Source organism: Strix aluco, chromosome 21, assembly GCF_031877795.1.
Source record: "Strix aluco isolate bStrAlu1 chromosome 21, bStrAlu1.hap1, whole genome shotgun sequence".
NCBI classification, from domain to species: domain Eukaryota; kingdom Metazoa; phylum Chordata; class Aves; order Strigiformes; family Strigidae; genus Strix; species Strix aluco.
In genome coordinates, this window is record NC_133951.1 from 9484597 (window position 1) to 9495134 (window position 10538).

General features: G+C 65.8%; 1 protein-coding gene across 1 annotated transcript; it reads left to right on the top strand.

The window, feature by feature from the left end:
- The first annotated feature begins 664 nt into the window (after positions 1-664).
- LOC141933115 (ubiquitin carboxyl-terminal hydrolase 36-like) lies at positions 665-9270 on the top strand. The gene is made up of 18 exons (XM_074847489.1): positions 665-856; positions 1621-1731; positions 2023-2125; positions 2695-2762; positions 3154-3224; positions 3585-3667; positions 3950-4061; positions 4324-4461; positions 4761-4861; positions 5144-5279; positions 5452-5535; positions 6167-6279; positions 6822-7208; positions 7416-7582; positions 7940-8071; positions 8276-8391; positions 8489-8606; positions 8681-9270. The coding sequence occupies exons 1-17, from the start codon at positions 715-717 to the stop codon at positions 8603-8605; spliced, it is 2181 nt and encodes a 726-aa protein (XP_074703590.1). The 5' UTR covers positions 665-714; the 3' UTR covers position 8606; positions 8681-9270.
- The last annotated feature ends 1268 nt before the right edge of the window (positions 9271-10538 follow it).

The following is a 10538-nucleotide window of genomic DNA, read 5'->3' on the forward strand; positions in this document are numbered from 1 at the left end:
GCCGGTACCGGGCGGGCCAGATGCAGCGCGGGGGGCAGCGCTGAGGGTCGCGGTCGGGAGGACGCGGTGTCCGTGGCGACAGTGGTCGGGGACGTGCCTCCCCCAGCCCCGGGCCCCTGCGGGACGTGGGCCGCGGCCCGTTGCCCCGGCAGCGCGCTGCCCCGCCGCGGGAGCGGAGCGGCCGGTGCCCCCGTTCAACCGGCCACTGCCTCCCCCAGCCGGGGCCGCCGGGCCCCGACATGCCGATGGCGGAGAAGCGGACGGAGGCGCTGAGGCCGGGCCCGGAGGCGGGCGAGGAGGCGGAGCCGCTGCAGCAGGTGGAGGTCGAGCCCGGCACCTGCGACAACGCCAGCCCGTGGGAGCTGCTGCGGGACAAGTACCAGGTGCTGAGCCCCTGCCCCGAGGCCACCGCCCGCCAGCCCAGCGCCGAGGCGGGACCGTGCTGAGCGGGACCATCCCGAACAGGACCGTGCCGAGCCGGACCGTGACGAGCTGGACCGTGCCAAGCAAGACCATCCCGAGCCGGACCGTCCCAAGCAGGACCCCTCCAGCAGGCAGGGTAGGTAGCGAGGGCCAGAGGGAACCCCCCCGCACGCCCCACCCCGCCGCTCACCCTGCACCCTGCTCCCCGCAGACAGCGGCCGTGGCCCGGAGGGGCCGAGGGACGGGATCCCTGCGCCCCAGAAGGTGCTTTTCCCCCCGGAGCGCCTCTGCATGAAGTGGCAGCATGTCCACCGTGTTGGGGCCGGGCTGTACAACTTGGGGAACACTTGTTTCCTCAACGCCACCATCCAGTGCCTGACCTACACGCCGCCGCTCGCTAACTATCTGCTCTCCCGGGAGCACGGCCGCAACTGTGAGTGGAGAGGCCCAGCGCGGGCAGCGGGGCTGGGGGGCTGAGGAGGAGGAGGAGGAGCGCCTGCCTGTCCCGCTCGCAGTGCTGCGCCCAGGCATGGCTCTGGCGAGGGCTGTGCAGGTGTCGGGATGCACCTTCTCTGCTCCCTCCTGCCCGTTTCTGCGTCAAGAGGCCGTTCCTGTGTACGGCTCGCTCGTCCTGGCCTTAGCAGGGGTCCCGAGCACTGCATCCTTGTGTTTTGGGGGGGGGGCGCTTTATCTCGGCTGGGTGTAGCTGGGACTAAGATGGGTCTAATGGGCTCTGCTGGCTTCCTGCGGGCCCCAAGCAGCCCCTGCCTGTGGGGGCAGGAGGCTGCGTACAGGTGCCATTGAGGGGTGGCTTGAAAAGGAAGCCTGGGGGCCACTGCTCCAAGCTGTGACCAAGGGGAGCACGCAGGGCTGGCAGCCCCGTCCTTAGGGCTCTGGGGGGATGTGCCCCTCAGGGCCGACCTGTAGGCTCCTTCAGCCGGTCCCTGTGACCTGTTTTCCATCCACGTGGATGCTGCCTTGTCTGGGGGGGTTGTGGGGGCTGCTGCTGTGACTCGGGCTGTGCCAGCTGGGGTGGTCCCTGCGTACCCGGGATGCCCCAGAGCTCTGCTGTAGCACAGAGCTCATAGGGAAAACTGAGCGTGGCTGAGCCGCGTTGGACCAGAGACCCCCCTGTCCACTGTACTGCCTCCATCTCTCTTGGGTCTGTCCCTAACATCCTCTCCTCTCCTGCTCCAGGTCACCAAGAAGGCTTTTGCATGATGTGCATCATGCAAAGCCACACGATCCAGGCTTTTGGCTCCAGCGGGAACACAATAAAGCCGGTGTCCTTCATCCGAAACCTCAAGAGTAAGGATGGTTGCCCCACCCCTCCCGTAGCCCTGCAGGAGGGCAGTGACTAGTGCAGGAGCAGAACCTTTGAGATCGGGGCAGGTCTTGGCAGAGGCACTTCTGAGATGACTCACTGAGCCTGCCAGGGGCTGGCGACTTCATGGGCTGCCTGGGGCTTCCCCACGGCCAGCATGGCTCCGACTCTGGTTTGGGTTGAGGGGGCTCAAACCCCGGAGTCCCTGCCCCGAGGGAGGGAGGGCCTGCCCCTGCTGCCGCACGTGCCGGGGCTGATTCCTCCCTCTCCTGCAGACATCGCCCAGCACATCTGCTTCGGGAGGCAGGAGGACGCGCACGAGTTCCTGCGTTACACCATCGACGCCATGCAGAAGGCCTGCCTGAGCCGCTGTGCCAAGTACGTGGGGCCTCTGCCCGCCCGTCGCTGGTGCCCTGCGCCCGCGGGAGGGGACTCTGGGGTGGACGTGTCCCCCGGGTCGGACTCAGGGAGGGAGGTGCTGGGGTGGGTGGCCCAGCTCTGCCCCTCTGCGACACAGCTCTGGGCTGTTGTCTGCCTTCTCCCCGCTCCTCCGCGCCGGTGTAGCTGTGGTCCTGTCCCCGGATCCCGAGGCTGCTCTGGGTTTGGATCCTGCCCCAGTTGCCGGGGAATCCAGGCGTGCCCGCCGGCTCAGCCCCAGCTCTGCAGCTGGGGGGGGCAGCTGTCCCCGGAGCCCCCCATCCCGGGCAGCTGCCTTGCCTCTGCAGGGCCCAGCTCTGAGCTCCGGCCGTGAGTTTCTGCTCCTTCCAGGGGAAGGTGCGGGCCGGAGCCCGGTGCCGCCCCGTGAGCTGCGGCACAGGCAGAGCAGACGGGTGGAGGCTGCGGCTGCCCGAGCTCTGCGGGGCCGGAGCGCGCGGGGGAGCTGCCCTGAGGCCACGGGGGTGGCCGTTGCAGGAGGGGGGTGTGAGATCCAGCGTCGCTCTCTCTAGGTTGGATCACCAGAGCCAGGCCACGACGCTGGTTCACCAGATCTTTGGCGGTTCCCTGCGGTCCCGTGGTGAGTGCTGGCTGCCAGGTCCTGGGCCTGTGACTCTCCGGGCTGCTCTTTCCCTGAGGGCCTCACAGTGAAAATCTTTGGGGAAAATTGCTGCACGTGTGTAAATTATCCGGAGCTGCAGCTGGTCGGTCTTGCGGTACCCGTGGGTCGTGATCCTTGTTGTGGCGATGGAAAACGCTGTTGGCTGTGGGTCCCCAGCCCGTGTTGCCAGCTCCCTAAGAGCGCTCGCTGTCCCCTCCCGTAGTGGACTTGCCCTCCTTGCCAGGCTGGGCATCCCAGCGCTCGCGTCCCGGAGCCCGGCGGGGGGATGCCGCAGCTGCCCGCGCTGTGCTGGGGTGGTGGCAGGCGCGGGTGTTGTGCTGGGGTGTGCTCATCGCTCGCTCTTTTGCAGTGAAGTGTGTGGAATGTGAGGCCGTTTCGGACACCTACGAGCCTTACCTGGACATGGCGCTGGAGATCGGGGTACAGCGGCAGGGTCGGGGTGGGGAGGAGCTCTGCTCTCGCGGGGGATGTTCTTGCAGCTGCACCGGGGCTGCTCTCAAGGCTCCTTAAGCTGCACGGTGCAGGCAGGGAGAGGCAGCTTGCCCACTGCCCGCGCATGAGCCATGACTCCTCCGCTGAGGCTCCGTGGCATGGGGAGCAGTGCCGCCGGCCCTCGTGGCCACTGGCCAGTGCCTCGCTGGCGGCGGGCTCGGGGCTTTGCTGTAGCCTGTGGCCCGTGCTCGTGCTCTGCACTCCCTCTCGGGGCCAGCGTCTCATCAGGGAGCCAGGCTGTGGCGTGGACAGGCCGCTGGTGCTCTGACCTCTCCTCTGCCCTTGCAGCAAAGCAGCAACATCAGGCAGGCGCTGGAGCAGTTTGTGAAGCTGGAGTTGCTGGTCGGGGACAACGCCTACAGCTGTGCCCAGTGAGTGTGGGGCCACGGGTGGCATGGGGCCGCGGGCGTGCTGGTGGGAAGCAGGAGGAAAGAAAGCCTGCCGCAGGTCGGGGGGGCTTCTCTACCTGCTCCATGGCCAAACCGTGAGGTCCTCACGAGGAGGAGCTGGGCCGGGAGATGTGGCCGCGGGCAGGTGCCCTGGAGTGGTGGCTGGTGTCAGCAGGGCCATTTCCAACGGGTTGCCACTTGCCCAGGGCTGGCAATCAGCTGGGTGGTGGAACAGCTTGACTAGCTCAAGCTTTTCCTGTGCAGATGCAAGCAGAAAGTTTTGGCCTGCAAACACTTCACGATCTACCGAGCCTCCAACGTCCTCACGCTCTCGCTGAAGCGTTTTTCTGACTTTGGTGGAGGCAAAATCACAAAGGTGAGTGCCCGGCACTGCTGAGCTGGGGCTGGCCCCGGCCCGAGGCCCCGCTGCCCGGAGCAGGGCGGAGGGTGGTCCTGCGTGCGGTGCGAGCTCTGAGGAGGGACTGGGGCTCATCCTGGCGTCTTCCTCCCTATGGCCTCTGCCTGGGGAGAGCGGGACCCTCCCCTTGAAAGATGGGACTCTCAGGACAGCTGAGCTGCTCCTGCTGTAGCCAGAAAGCGTCTGCTGTGTGGGCTCCTGAGGTGTCGTCTCTCCGCAGGACGTGGCGTACCCCGAGTTCTTGGACATCCGCCCTTACATGTCGGAGAAGGGGGACCCCGTCATGTACTCGCTCTACGCGGTGCTGGTGCACGCTGGCTACAGCTGCCACACGGGGCATTATTACTGCTACGTGAAGGTGAGCCCAGGGCGCGCTCCTGGGACCCGCTGTGGGCTGGGGGCTGGCGGGTGCTTGGGGGTCCCTGTGGTGCGCAGAAAGGAGGGTGCTCAGCAGATGTGTGTGGTGTGGAGCACTGGGCGGGGGTACAGGCTGCGCTCTGGAATCGTGGAGATCCTCTCTAGCAGAGTCCCCTTGCCTGCCCTGGGCTGCCTGTGGGTTTTGGGGAGCGGAGCTCTGCCAGCGGGTGCTGTTCCTGCTGCTCTTCGTGCCAGGAGGGTCCCCGGCACAGCCTGACCCCGTTCCCTCTCCTTCCACAGGCCAGCAATGGGCAGTGGTACCAAATGAACGACGACGTGGTCCGCTCCAGCAACATCAAAGTGGTTCTCAACCAGCAGGCCTACATGCTGTTCTACGTGAGGTGAGAGCGGCCTGTGCCCCGCAGCCTGTGGGACAGGGCAGGTGGCCCCTGCGTGGCTGGGGGATGGAGCTCGGCCCAGGTAGCCCCACACCCGTGTGCATGCGCCGGCTCGGGGGAGCGTGGCAGGGAGAGGTCCAGCCCCTTGTCATGGTTTTGCTGTAGATCCAGAGCACCTCAGCTCTCGGAGCTTCTGGCTCCTGTTTCTTGTGTGCGTCTCTTGATGAGAGCGTTTGGTTGCTCAAACCCCCGTGGTTAACATGTGTGCTTCTCTGCCTTCGACAGAACCCCCAACCCCAGGAAGGGCTTGGAGGAGCGCATGGCCAAAGTTACCTCCAACCTGCCTGCCCTCACCTGCAGCGTCTCTGGTCAGGCCCAGAAAGTGTCCAATGGGCCCATGTCCTCCTCGCTGCTGGGCTGGGTGAGTCCTGGGGGCTGGGAGCCGCTGCCCCTCCGTCCGCGCTGCGAGCGGGAGGGGTCCTGCTGAGCCGAGGGTTCCTGTGTGGGCCTGGGGAGGGACACGGAGGGCGGTATCGCTCTGTCCCTGGCTCCTTGAATTCTCTCCGTGCTGAACCTCTCCTCTCTCCGTCTAGAAACCAGACCTGCTGCTGAAGAAGCCGCTGCCGAATGCGGAGGAGATGGGAATTCTGACCTCCGACGAGTTTGAGAAGCCGAAGGTGCCTAATGGAGTTGCTTCGCAGAAGCTGCCCACTGGGTCCCTGTCACCTAAACTGCCCCTCAAAGCCACCCACACGGCCACCGCGCTGCCCAATGGCACAGCCCAGGGGGCCCAGAAGCTGCTCCCCTCCCCGAAGCTGCCTGCTATGCTCAAAGCAGTTCAGGGACTCTGCAACGCAAAAGGGGCCAAAGAGGGGCCGCGCTGGCAGAAATCCCTGGGGGGCGAGCAGCCGTGTACTTCATCCAAGCTGCTGCTGGAGCCCAGCCCTGGCCAGAAGTCCCGTGGCCGCGAGGCAAACACCAGCCCCCTGGAGAAGGACTTGTCCCGCAGCAAAGCTGCCAGCCTGGAGCACAGTGCAGCGGGGAAGGTGGCCGAAGCGTCCCAGAAGGCCAAGAAGGGAACCAGCAGCTCCCACACCTCTCAGGAAAGAGGCTGTGGCACGGGGCTCCCTGCAGGCCGCGGCGCCAAGCCGGCTGCCCCCAAAGGCTCCAAACCGGCACAGATGAAATCTTCAGCTGTGTCTGTTCCCCTCCCCTTTCTCTGGGCTCCCCTTTTTATTTTCCCCCCTTGGCTCACAGAAACACCTTTTCTTTAGACCACCAAGTTTTTATTTCTGTCAATACCTGCAGGGCAACGCTCCGCAGAAGGCGAGCGGAAGTGACCGCCAGGCACTGAGTGACCGCACCACGGCCACGACCACCACCCCCCCCGACTCTGCTCCGCAGCCTTCCGGCAAGTCGAGGTAAGCGGTGCCAGTCGCTGCCGGGCTCCGATCGCAGCCCTGGGCTGCTCCACCATGTGACTCTCCAGTGTCGCAGCTGGCTTGGGGGCAATTTTGGCAGCCGTCTCTCCTGCTCTCCTGGGCTGGCTGGGCTTGCTCTGGGTTCTAGAAGCAAGGTGGTTTCTCTGAGTGTTGGCTCACCCTTGCCTAATCCCCGGTGGGACGTGGCTGGCCCTGGGCAGGTGCAGGGTCACTCTGCGCCTGCAGCTGCTGCCCTGGGAGCGGGGTCTGATTCACATTTCGTGGCAGAGATGGTAGCAGTTGGGTGCTGAGCTCCTGCACCTCAATGTGGGGAGGAAGAGAGGGGCTCCCGCTCCTGACCTGCCTTTCAGATCATGTCAGCCTCTTTTCCTGTCCTTCAGACTGTCCTCATTGGCTCTCAAACTGCCAAATAGTGAAAAGCCTTCCTCCAGCTTCATCTTCGACTCAGCCCCTCAGCTCCCAGCCTCCCCCCTGACCAATGGTTGCACTGCCCACCCTTCATACCACCTTCCTCCCCACAGCAAGGAGAAGGGGCTCAGCCAGGTCACCTCTGGCTTCTCCAAAAAGAAGGGGCAAAAGCGCCATCATGGAGCAGAGGACAGCCCTGGCGCTCTGGCTGCGAAGGGCAAGGATGAAGTCTTCAAGCCCCCCAAAAAGAAGACGAAGAAGAACCATCTCCCTCAGGAGAGCTCAGTGCCCCTCGCAGAGAAGGCGGCGGTGGACAAGGGCCCCAGCAGTGTTGGGAATGGGCCGGGCTGTCAGGAGCTGGAGAGCAGGCCCAAGCTGCAAGTGTGGGAGCCCAGAAGTCACCTGGGCATGGAGCCCACCTCTTCCCTCAAGAAGAAGAAGAGGGAGAGGAGGATGGAGGAGGCAGGAAAGTGCTGCAGTGGGACACTGTCCTCGGGCAGGTGAGGGGCTGGGGTCACACCTCCGCTCTGCCTGCGGGCTGGCTCCCTGCGCTGCCACCGGCTGCACGGAGCTGGCTGAGGGTGGCTTCCCCCTCCCCGAGCGCAGCGCTGGGGTGCAGGCGTCCCTGTCCCCCATTGCCCTGCGGGGAGCTCAGACATCCCCCTCAGGCCTGGCCGGTGCGGCCTGACCCCAGCTACCTTCCCCAGCTCTAGGGAGGCCGAGTTGGAGCCGCCAAGCACAAAGCGGCAGCGGACTGTGGCGCCTGAGGGTGGGGAGAGTGACCAGCGCAAGCACAGGTGGAGGGAAATCCTCAGCAGCCTGAGCCTGGAGCTGCCAGCTGCCAGCAAATGCTGTGCCACGGACAGCAGCCCAGGTACGGCCGTGTGCCTCCACCCTGCCCGCTCCCCTTCCCACGTAGCCCCTCGGAGCACTGGGGCGCAGTCCCCAGCGCTTACTGGTCCCCACAACGGCCCGGTGGGTGCCCATCTCCCTGCCCCTGGCTGAGCTGCCGCAGGCCTGTGTGCTGCTCGTGGCGGGGAGCTGCCTGCTTGCACCCTGCCTGAGGGTGTGCTCCTCTGGGGTGAAGATTTACCCCCCAGCTCCTCCCTGCCCCAACGCCTTGGGGAGATCTTGTTAGTCCCGACAGCGTCTCCTGGGGCGAGATCTGCCTTGGCGATGGGGCAACACAGGAGCTGCCTGCGGCTTGTCCTCACCCCGCCTGTTTCCACAGGGGCAGCCCGTGACTGGCTTGGCCAGGCTGGAGATGACTGTGGGGCTGGCGCAGCACCCGGGAAGCTGGCAGTGTCCAGCGTGGTGGAGGAGCTACTCAGGGACTCCTTGGACAAGGCTTATGGCAAACAAGGTAATCCCCGCTCGCCTGGGTGGGCAAACAGCCACGTGGCTCCCTGGCCTTGAGCCCCGGACGTGGGCAGAGCCCTCGGTGCTGGGGCCTGAGCTCCCCCCAGCTCCAGTGCAGGTGGCTGCGGGGGCTCCTGGAGCCGGCCGAGGGGCTGTTGGGGGGTGCCACAGAGTGGGCTGCTCCCCCCCTGACCGTACTGCTCCGCAGTCTTGGCCTGGTACGGCGGGGCCTCGGCCGTCAGCCAGGATGCCATTCAGGATGTGACATGGCCCCGGAGCGAGACCATCACTGACAAGTGGGACGAGGAGTTTGATAGAGGGAAGGTGGGTGCTGGCCCCGTCCCGGGCTGGGGTGGGCGGGAGGAGGCTGGGGGGGGGGACTCTGCAGTCTGAGCCCAAGAGCCTTCCTGCCCCTGCACAGGTAAAGAAGAGCAGACAAATGAAGCAGGAGACACAGCGCTTCAGGCCCTTCCCGCAGCAGCAGGACAAACGCGGGTTGTGTTCTCCCAAGTCCTCCAGCCTGAGCCCCCAGCCCTGAGGTGAGTGAGCCCCAGGGCGGGCAGGGAGGGGGGCAGCTGCCCGGCGGGGTGCTAACGCCGTCCTTTCCTCCCAGGTCCCCCAGCCGGCGAATGGAGCAGTCCCGGGTCAAGGACAGGCCGGGGAGCGGTGGGGACGCTGACCCCGCGTGTCACCAGGGCCCCAGCCCTGGGGTCACGCCGTGCTTGGTGTCCATCCCCTGCCCTCCCCTCCTCGGGGCGGCTCCCTGCTCCCTTCCAGCTGAGCAGGGGCCTCTCGAGCTCTGACCGCCCCGTCCAGGCCCCTCCACCATCTCCTCTGGGCCTGGAGCAGCCCCTTCGCCCCCACCCCCAGCCTGGACTTTAAATCTCGGGGGCTCCTGGGAGGTTCCTGGGCCAACCACCGCCCCGGGGCTGTGGCTGCTCCCCTGGGCCTGGCTCCAGCCCCTCTTGACCTCCTGCTCTCACGAGTGGTGTCCCCCAGGGCTCGGTTTTGGGGCCGCTCCTGTTTAACATCTTTATTCATGATCTAGACGAGGGGATCGAGTGCCCCCTCAGTCAGTTTGCAGATGACACCAAGCTGGGTGGGAGTGTTGATCTGCTCGAGGGTAGGGAGGCTCTGCAGAGAGATCTGGCCAGGCTGGAGCGATGGGCTGAGGCCAACTGTAGGAGCTTCACTAAGGCCAAATGCCGGGTGCTGCACTTGGGCCACAACAACCCCCAGCAGCGCTACAGGCTTGGGGAGGAGTGGCTGGAGAGCTGCCAGTCAGAGAGGGACCTGGGGGTGTTGATTGACAGCCGGCTGAACAGGAGCCAGCAGTGTGCCCAGGTGGCCAAGAAGGCCAATGGCATCCTGGCTTGTATCAGCAATAGCGTGGCCAGCAGGGACAGGGAAGGGATCTTACCCCTGTACTCGGCACGGGTGAGGCCGCACCTCGATTACTGTGTTCAGTTTTGGGCCCCTCACTACAAAAGGGACATTGAATGACTCGAGCGTGTCCAGAGAAGGGCAACGGAGCTGGTGCAGGGTCTGGAGCACAGGTCTGATGGGGAGCAGCAGAGGGAACTGGGGGGGTTTAGTCTGGAGAAGAGGAGGCTGAGGGGAGACCTCATCGCCCTCTACAACTCCCTGACAGGAGGGTGCAGAGAGCAGGGAGGAGTCTCTTGACCCAAGGAACCAGCACCAGGACAAGAGGGAATGGCCTCAAGCTGCGCCAGGGCAGGGTCAGACTGGCTCTTAGGAAGGATTTCTTTGCAGAAGGGGTTGTTGGGCGTTGGAATGGGCTGCCCAGGGCAGGGGGGGAGTCCCCATCCCTGGAGGGGTTGAAGAGTCGGGTTGATCCAGTGCTGAGGGATCTGGTGGAGTTGGGAATGGTCAGTGTGAGGCTCATGGTTGGACTGGAGGAGCTTCAAAGGATTTTCCAACCCAGACGATTCTGTGATTCTGCTCCATCCCTGGTTGGGACCCCTCATCCCCCTCATTCCCCCCCTTTCCCCTCTGCCTGTTGCAGTGAAACCCTCAGTTCCCCCCCCCTTCCCCTCCCCATCCGCTCCCCGCCCGACCCGACCCCACGCTGAGCGCTGGAGGCGGTGGCCGGTCCCCGCGGGCTCGGGGCCGCCGGACCGTGACAATAAACTGTCGGTGTCTGTGAACCGGCTGCTCTGATCGGTGGGGCGGGGCCGGCCGGGGAGGGCGGCGATAAGGGGAGGGGCGGCGATAAGTGTGCAGGGGCTGGGCTGGTGCCGCCCACGGTGGCCTCGGCGCCTTCGTCACGCGGGCGGGGCCGGAGCGGCGGCGGCGGGATAGAGGAGGAGGAGGAGGAGGAGGGCAGCGGCGGCGGCTCCGGTCAGTGCGGGGCCGGGGGGCTCCGGGACCCCGCTTGGGCCGGGTCGCGGCGGGGCGAAGGGCCGGGGTGGGTGCCGCGGCTCCGGGCAGGCAGCCGGCGGGGGCCGGGG

Excerpts from the sequence above, each read along its gene's own strand:
- LOC141933115 (XM_074847489.1), top strand. The coding sequence starts at position 715 with ATGAAGTGGCAGCATGTCCACCGTGTTGGGGCCGGGCTGTACAACTTG. Across the intron at positions 4,062-4,323 it reads GTGGAGGCAAAATCACAAAG|GACGTGGCGTACCCCGAGTT; the intron begins GTGAGTGCCCGG and ends GTCTCTCCGCAG. Across the intron at positions 6,280-6,821 it reads CAGCCTTCCGGCAAGTCGAG|CAAGGAGAAGGGGCTCAGCC; the intron begins GTAAGCGGTGCC and ends TCCTCCCCACAG.